At 37.5% G+C, this 8954-nt stretch overlaps 1 protein-coding gene across 3 annotated transcripts in view; it reads left to right on the forward strand.

The window, feature by feature from the left end:
- Window positions 1-295: 295 nt before the first annotated feature.
- The window catches only part of lrrc49 (leucine rich repeat containing 49), a 32488-nt gene continuing 23829 nt past the window's right edge, over window positions 296-8954 (forward strand). For 2 of the 3 annotated variants that reach the window (XM_005727599.1, XM_005727601.1), the window contains exons 1-9: window positions 297-363; window positions 471-592; window positions 718-783; window positions 879-927; window positions 1382-1582; window positions 1709-1802; window positions 2332-2535; window positions 3349-3415; window positions 6295-6438. In XM_005727599.1, the coding sequence (XP_005727656.1) occupies window positions 509-592; window positions 718-783; window positions 879-927; window positions 1382-1582; window positions 1709-1802; window positions 2332-2535; window positions 3349-3415; window positions 6295-6438 (909 nt within the window). In that variant the 5' untranslated portion in view covers window positions 297-363; window positions 471-508. Of the gene's footprint in view, window positions 364-470; window positions 593-717; window positions 784-878; window positions 928-1381; window positions 1583-1708; window positions 1803-2331; window positions 2536-3348; window positions 3416-6294; window positions 6439-8954 lie in introns of all 3 variants that reach the window. The other variant, XM_005727600.1, reaches the window with a different exon arrangement.

Consider the following 8954-nt stretch of genomic DNA (forward strand, 5'->3'; position numbering starts at 1 on the left):
ATGAACACAGCTGAACCTTTTGTGGCATACTGTGATTATTCCTGACACATATTTTGATAAAGAATATATTGCGATCAAATTCAGAAGCAGCACAACTTCTGCTGAAATGCTATGTGCATGAAAGCAGAAGAAAAAGGGTAAGGAGACCCATGTAAATTCCCGATTATTATTAAGTCTTATTACTTAGAAAAACCCACGTTGACTTAATTAAACACCACCGAAGCGGGAAACGTGTTCTCATTTCCTTGCACAGTGCTTATTAGCGACACCGGAAGTGAGTGTAACCAAGCAACGCCCGTCGTTGCTGTGGTAACAGTGTTGCCCTCGGGGAAGTTTGTAGCTGCAGAGGTGAAGAGCTATTCTGTACGAGAAACGAATCTAGGCTATAACTTAGCTGTAGCAGTTGAATTCACATATTTATTTTAATCATTCATAAATAATACGAGTTTTCTTTTGTTTTGTTTTGTCAGGTGTGCTTTAACTGCCATCTTCAGTAAACGTTAGCTAGATGGAGCAGGATTTGGCCGAGGGTAAAATCATCCGCTCTCATAAACAGAACACAAGCGAAAAATGGATGTTTCTCACCCCTATGGTAAATACCGTTTTTAATAATTTTACGGACGCTTTCCAAACACTACTTAAAGTGTCGATACACGGTTATGTCTGAGCATATTTGCCTGTGTCTTATTAGATAAACACTGTTCAATATTTCTGTAGATCAACAGCTGCAAGTTGCACCTCACGACTGTGAAATCTCTCGTGCCAGCGAGAGCACAAGCGATGGTGAGTCATTAAAAGAGCACACTGGAATAGTAATGGCTATGTAGTGCTTATAGTTTTCAAGGCGTTTAGAGGTTGGTCTCTTTATCTTTTTTCAGAGTGAATCTCAAGATCATGTAAAAGAAACATTTAACCACTGTGACATAGGTAGGTTTGACCCACTTAACTCATTCAAGTACTCACCACCCAAGAGGATTTTGTGTGATTCAGCAGCATATTTGCATATATTAATTACTGGGCATGGCTGTGGTTCTCAAACTTTCTCTGGAGATGCCCTGCTTCAGAAGACAATAAAGGTCATCTGGCATCCTACAGTTTTAAAATAAATCATCAACAATAGTAAGTATCTATTTTGGATTATAGAGAAATAAAAGTCATCATAATAGTCTCAGGAAAAATCTGTTTTGTGCATTTTCCCTTCAGGGTCATATTAATTTAACCAAAGTTTACATCACACATTTCTCTGGTTGTCCACAGCCCACTTGCAGTGGCTTAAAGTCTAATCAGTGGGGCCTGCTCCGCAGTTTTAGAACCACTGACATGCAACTGCTGTGTAAAAATGTTTTCTTTGCACTTATTTACTATATTTTATCTTTCGTAGAAAACAGTTTACATGCAGGCATCCAGAAAAGAGTTGTACAGGAACTATTTGCAAGTGACAAATGTACATATAATCAAAAAGTGCTGCTCAGTGGAGCTGCCGTTTCAAATGCTGCATACAAAGCAAGACACACAGCAAGGAGACAAACCCAGTGTACGGGGGAAACTTTTGGCCATGCCTTAAAAAATGCAAAACCTGCAGGTACTATTCAATTAAAAAATGATAGAATTAAGATAACCTTTGCATGCACAGTTTTGTAGACATATTTTATGTTGTGCACTTTGCTTTTAAGTGTACCCTGATTTCAGTTTGTGATATCTATTTCAGGTGATTTTCCTGGATGTAATAACAGTGCTGTGCCTGGTTTTCTCTCCACTCAATTGCCTTACACATCCAGTTTTCAACGAATTGACTTGGAAAGGTACCCTTTATCTGCCTATGTATTCTATATTGTCTGTAAAGTGTTGTAGTACAGAGTTGTAGTACATTGCTGTCTAGCTTAAAGTCACTGTAAGCTGGAACTATCTTTAACATGTCATATGTATCAGCTGTTCTTTGAATCTTTTACCTGCAAAGGCATTCATATTCTTCTGACATGCTTATGCCACTGAATTTTATTAACTCATTCTGACCTTCACAGTCATCATTTGCTGTAGGAACCATGAGACTAACTAAAATGGCAAAGGCTTAAGATTGCCACAAGGGAGCAGCAGAGTCTCTTTAAATAACTAACCAGTATCTCCAGATAAAATGGCAGTAATTCTGACTAAATATTCTACTGACAGACTGAGCAGAAATCACTTAGTTAATATGTATATTGAAAAACTGATCTAGTTATTTGAATCATTAACCTGAGCTGACAATATTTGTTTCATTAATTCTGTTACAAAAATGTATAGATTTTATTTAAAGTCTAAATCTTGTGATATGTTTTCCCCCCAATACTTTAGACAATCTCTGGAGGAATGCCCACAGTTGGACTTTGTAAAAGAACTGCAGTTTCTCAACCTTCAGCACAATCTAATTACAAAGATCCAAAATTTGTCACATTTGCAGCAGCTGGTTTTACTGAATTTGCATGACAATCACATCAGTGACATGGCTGGCATTGAAGTTCTGAGGTCTCTCAAGATCCTCATACTGGGGAAGAACAGGTTAGTTGCCATGACAGGAAGTGTAAACAAACAAAGACAGCACAGATAGTACAATTATAGATATTATGAAGCTTATTTTTAGTATGATAAAAACTTAATTGACTTTGACAATGTGCAGTTCAGTTGTGCTAATGCAAGATAACCACTTGAGTAGCTTTATTGTTCTTTTGTTAAACATCTCTAATAATATGCTCAATATGCAATGAAAGTTGCAGCATTTATTAATAGTTAAAAGGGGTTCAACAGTGCTGCCATGAAATGAAAATGTTGTTTACATTTAGCATTTAATACATTTGAATTAACTAGGTACGGCTACATGGTCAGCATGAGAAATGATTAAACCCAGTTTCATTTGAAAAGCAATCATCTTAGTGACATTTTTGGTCAGCAGGTTCAGGATCAAAGTCACATCTTTTTGACATAAAGATCTTACAGGTGAACTCTGGCATTTCTTCCACTTTCTTTCAAACATGACATTTGTCTTTGCAAATCAGTATCTGAGGTCATAGTAACTGAACAGTAAGAAATTCCTCTACTTTATTTGTTGGCATTTTCAAAAGACCACAGCAAATTATTGTTCAGTGTTATATGATCTCCATCCACATGGAGAGCTCTGAACAATATATTACTGGATATTATCTGTACTGCTGCTGTTCCCTCAAAAACAGCAACCTTTTTAAATTTTCCTGTTGGTTTTTCATTAAGCCAGAATTAACATAATACGTGTTACGTAACTGTTGCCACTCTACAGACAAATTCTGTTTCATGTTGTGTTTTCCCATTATGTGTCACATTTTTCCTTGTACTTTGCAGAATTCATGAAATCTGCTGCCTGGACAGCTTGTCTAAACTGAATATGTTGGATTTGCATGACAATCAGGTGCTGTTCCTTTACCGTCATCCCTCCTACAGGACATGTATATTAAACAGTGTTAATTTAGTTGCCAGTGGTGTAAAGGCTGATCATGGTTGTAGGCTTCAAAGTTCAGTATGAGCAGATTGACGCTTCCGTGTTCTAAACCATGTATTAGGAGCAGTTAATTCACTTTAATACTGAGGTTTGTTTTTAAAGCTAGAAATCTGGCTCGTTGTTTTGGGCACTTAACTTCAGCTTTTCACATAGTTCACAGCACTCTAAGAGAAGAAAGCACTGAAAACCATCAGAACCCACAAGCTGTTGTCTAATACCTACTCCCACATTAATTTCCTCAGTGGCCATCGCATAATTTATCGAACAGATGGAACTGTTTTTTTTATGTTTTCAGCACTGGGTAATGTTTTGAACTCTTGTAGATTATAGTGTTCCTAAATTGTCTCATTCTATTATTATCTATTATTATACTGTTTTGTTCCTTGAGAATAGAGCCTGCTTAATGATATTAAAAGCCTTAGAAATAAAATTATGTCAAATGAGAATTTTAACAACTAATGGAAAAGGAAGACAACATAGAAAGGCTTCCCTTGGTCAAATTAGTGTTTTGCCAGAATGCCGCCTACACGCCTCCTCAGAGAGCTACTCCAGAGCTCTGGTAAGACTTGCTCTCTTTCTGAGGTCGGTTGCTCTTTACATGAGCAAGCATTACAGCTGCCATTCAATGATTGTTAGTTTTAAGTTATTTTTCCTGACAGAGATTTCTCTGTTGCCTCAACAGTGTTGACTTGTGCTTACTAACTACATCTATATGGTTAATTTTAGCAGTTTTTATAATCTTGCAGTTGAATTAATAATGAAACTTCTTTAGCTCTTTTGCTCTTATTTGTAATGCAAGCACATTATATTTAGGCTCGTACTCTGGCAGACACCTATTGTGAAGCAGATGATAAATCTATCATTCTCACAGGGCCAGTTTGTCTTTCAAACACTGAACTTAAAACCTTCTGTTTTGCGCAGCTCAATAACTGTTCAGTCATATTTTTAACACATTTTCCAAACTCACAAGAGATCTGACCACCCAAATGTATTCTGAATTGCTGCATAATGATAATTCAAGATTATGAAGTGGATGAATTATAGTTGTTGTTTAGTGACTTTTGGCCACAGAACACCAGCTGCTTGTCTTTTTCCCCCCCTTTTGACCACAAGCTTTGCATCACTGTTATCCTTTCTTCCCCCCATCCTTGAGCTGGGAAGCTCACAAACATCTAAAACTCAGCCATTTTACCCATTTATTGCTGTACCAGCGAGAGGTTTCTTTTCCAGTTTGCTGGAGCTATTCAGAATGAGATATTCTCTCTGGGAGTCGGCCTTCAACCCACTCAGTCTCAGTGACCAAGTCTTGGGGTTACAATGTGAACTGAGATTGTTGAATAACCAATTCTTTACTTAGGCTGTGATGTTTTCCACTTGAACAGTTTGACTTAAATGTTCTCAAGAAATAGCTGAGAATGCCCTGTGGGGTCACTGAATTGAAAAACAAAAAATATCACTCTCTTAGAGAAGTTGGCTAAAGTCATGTAGAACTCTCGCTCCTACAAATGATGATGTTGATTAAGTTTGACTCTGTCTGCCATGTTTGGTTGGCACATCACTCTGGGATGAGGTGAAGTTTAGACAGGATTTCCCCACAAGAATATCCGTGACCAACGATACTTGTGACACATACTTATTTTTCCTATGTCATTTGAAATAAACATACCAAGTGTAGAAGAACAGGCCTTTACCTGTGAGACAGAAGCCTCTTGCCAAACTCTGGGTCCTGACCTTCTTCACTGGAAAACACCAAATTCATAGTCTGTAACTTAAGATTCTCATATATTTTAGAATGGGGCTATCCAAAATCTATTTCAGTGTGTACAGAGATACAGAGTTTATGAATTCATATCCATGTGTCTGTCCGTTGTAAAGGTTATGTCCTTTGATTTTAAAATGTGTGTTACAGAACAATTAGTTTTATCAATTCCCAAAGTGAGATATAGGTAAAAAGTCTACACTTGCCCCTTTGTTTAATGATTCTCGGCAACATTTATCATGGTGGCTCGATTGTTTAATTTGATGAACACTTACAGTGTGCAGACTGTATTTCGGGCCAAAATTCATAATCTATTTATTTCCATTTTAATGAATGCCTAACTGAGCTCCCAAAACAAGATATAAATCAGATGCAATTTATGCTGTGGTGCTGACTAAGATCATACTGCAGTGTTTCTGCTTTATATTACTAAATAAATGTCTCTTTAGCTTTTACATTTATAAACACTGATATTTCAGACCATCTGAAAAGATATCCTAGACAAGAACTTTTTTAGTCTCATATTCAATATAGATTTTCAATCCATCTGTTCTGTTTACCATTTAAACAGCAGTTATGTTTGGATTTTGTGTTTTCACAGAATCATCAACTCGTAAAGCATTGTCCGCCTTTTCTTAATGTTTATAGTGTGCACAGTAGGAATAGGCAAATCCATCACCATCTTGATAACAGCCACTGGGAATTTGTGTGAAGTATTAAAAATGTCACTCTTACAGAGGTTTATAAATGTTTTTCTCCAAGCAGTGTGATGGAGAAGGTGGGGTAAGATTCCACCATTGACTGACTCTTAGTTATTTCTTTTGTTTTCATGATTTGGTTAGCCAGACAGCATGTGTGTCATTTTAGAGAAAGAAATTCAAATATACAATTCAAGTATGTTATACTCTGCTAATCAAGCCTTAATCTGTGCCTCACTGCATAGAATTGGGTAATATATGATATGATTGCTCTTTTACATGCATTTTAGTTTTGTTTTTAACAAATTTTGTCATACTGTGCTTTCCTTTAGATCTGCAGGATAGAAAATGTGTCTCATCTGAGTGAATTAAGAGTATTGAACCTAGCAGGAAACAACATCTCCAAAATGGAAAACTTGCAGGGTCTTGACTCTTTGACTGAACTGAACCTAGGGCAGAACTGCATCTCTGTTGTGGTGAGGGAACTCTTTTCCAACTAAGTATAGATTTTTGTATGTAAGTGTTTTGCATGCGTACTGTCCTTTTCCTTCATGTTAAAAAACAAAAAACAAAAGCACTTCCTGCTTTTTGGCCTTTCTTTCTGTTCCCTTATTCAGTTCCCTTATTTCCATCAGTTTGAAAGTACAAATACAAAAATGTTTGCACGCTTAGATCTTACATTGTGCATTGATTTAACTTAGCTATATCCGACTTGTAGACCCTAGTGTGATGCAGCACACAGCTATATCCCAACACTACAGCTACCCTGTGGTTCTTTGAAGTTCCTGCAGCTACCAATTATTTTTTTTCTTATTACTGTTCAGAAAATGTGCCTCTGAAGATGAAAGCAATAGCAATTGTACTTTATCTTTCATGTTCAAATTACCACTTGTGGACCAGGTCCCTTGGATGGTTACTGTTACCTTTGCTATGGATCAACATATCAGTTTTTACAGCCACAAAATAACAAAAATAAAAATAACATTAATGGAACCTTTGTGAGAAAGTGGTGGTGAAGTATATCACTGTTGGTGTTACCTAGGGAGACATAACTCATTACCCACAACCTCCCACCGACTTTCTGGCACGCTGAAAGAGAAACTGGATATTCTAAACACGGAAACTTACTCCCTTTGGTTTCTATAGTTTTAATCTGATAAACACAACAGTGCATGCCAAAACAGGCCCCTTCATTTGTATGCAAATCCCCTAAGCCCTTTCATGCTTTTTAAGATAGAAAATAAAAACGGATTTCAACATTTTGAATCAGTTGAAAGCCCTTCCCGTCACTCAGCCTGCCGTCTGCCTGCAATTTCTGATCACAAAACACTTCCAGTCCTAATTATCGGATGTTGTATTTTATTTGATACACAGGAGAGGAAAAATGCTACCCCTCAGCAGTTTCTTGGTCTCTGTCATTATTGCTGCTTGCTGCCAAGTGCTTATACCTTGTACAAACTAAATAACCACGTTCCAGGTGCTCAGGTTTTCTCTCTGTCATGAAAGGGTAAGCAGATAAAAAGTGAAATTCTTAACCTGAAAAAAACACTGACACTGTCTTTCTTTGAAAGCAACTCTTAAACTTGATTACTTTGCACCCAGTCATCCATCCTTCCTCTTAGGTGTTCCTTTCCATTATGAAATTCACTGCATGTCACTAAGGGATCCATTTTATATTTTTGGCTGTGGGAATGATGATTTGTTTGAAAGAAAAGTGCAGTCAGCTTGAGCAGTGATAAAGCAGTCTAAGAAAAAAAGGCATGGCACTGGCAGACTGACTTTATGCATTAACAGAAGGGTTTGTCTGTGAGCCAAAAGACTACACCATCATCAAAACATAGAAAAATGTAGAAACTATATTGCTCTTTGGTAGTTTTACTGTAGAGTAATTAATTAGGTGAGTTTTATATATTGACATGGTTTATGGGAAAGAGGATTTTTGGATGTTCCTGAGTAAATAGCTTGAAGTGTTTCCCAAAACAGGTCAGTAAACAGTAACAGCAACTTAGTAATTTCTATGTTTTTCCAGTATGACCTGGGAACATGGAAACTGTGTGTTATGTTATGTTGTTGCAAAGAGAAACTCTTAACTTCTACAACTTAAAAGCCAAGTGAGGACCACAAAATGTTTTGGCTGACATGTAAAGTGCCTCAAAGGTCATGCAAGAACAACACAGGAGTGTGCCCCATGTCACAGCATCTGCAGTTATAATGCGCAGTCGCATAAAGCAGATGAAATCACATCTCAAGCCTGTGCTATTGAAGGAACTTCCACAAAACCCACCAGCTTACGGTCTTAGAAACCCCCCCAGCAGCCACATGTACCTGTGTTTACATGAGCAGCTTTCTTGCTCTTTTGTGGTGTGTTGGTGTTGCATGCAGATGAGACAGCGGTGATGAGAGGTTTTTCTGTGTTTATTGAATAATGCCTCAGCCAGAGCTGAGTATGAGTGTGAAAATGAAGACACGCAAGCTGTCAGTAAAGAGAGGGTGGAGCTGGGATAAAGAGGTGAAGGCACGGGCACACAGATACATAAATACACACCCGCAGGCATACAGGCAAACAAGAATACACACACACACACCGCTCTACCCAGCCTCATAAGAGATCCTGTAAGCTGATCTCTTATGAGACTTCCTAAAAAACGACCACATTGGTGGGCGATTGTTATGCAGCTCATCAGCTCAGTGATGACATCATTCTGTCTGAGACAGGGCTGCTATATTTAGTTTCAGACAGCCAGGAGTGGCTGCTAGTTCACTAGCATCCATACAAAAGCAGGCATAGACAGAGACTGTAAATGTGATTGATGGTTGAGTTGAGTTGGTTGAGCACTGCATAGCATGACTTGCATTTGTCATAGAAGAAATAAATAAATAAACCCTGCTTATCTAAATATCTATCTATCTATCTATCTATCTATCTATCTATCTATCTATCTATCTATCTATCTATCTATCTATCTATCTATCTATCTATCTATCTATCTAT

The sequence above is a fragment of the Pundamilia nyererei genome, unplaced genomic scaffold (genome assembly GCF_000239375.1).
Source record: "Pundamilia nyererei isolate P.nyererei 1_Seehausen unplaced genomic scaffold, PunNye1.0 scaffold00025, whole genome shotgun sequence".
Lineage (NCBI taxonomy): Eukaryota > Metazoa > Chordata > Actinopteri > Cichliformes > Cichlidae > Pundamilia > Pundamilia nyererei.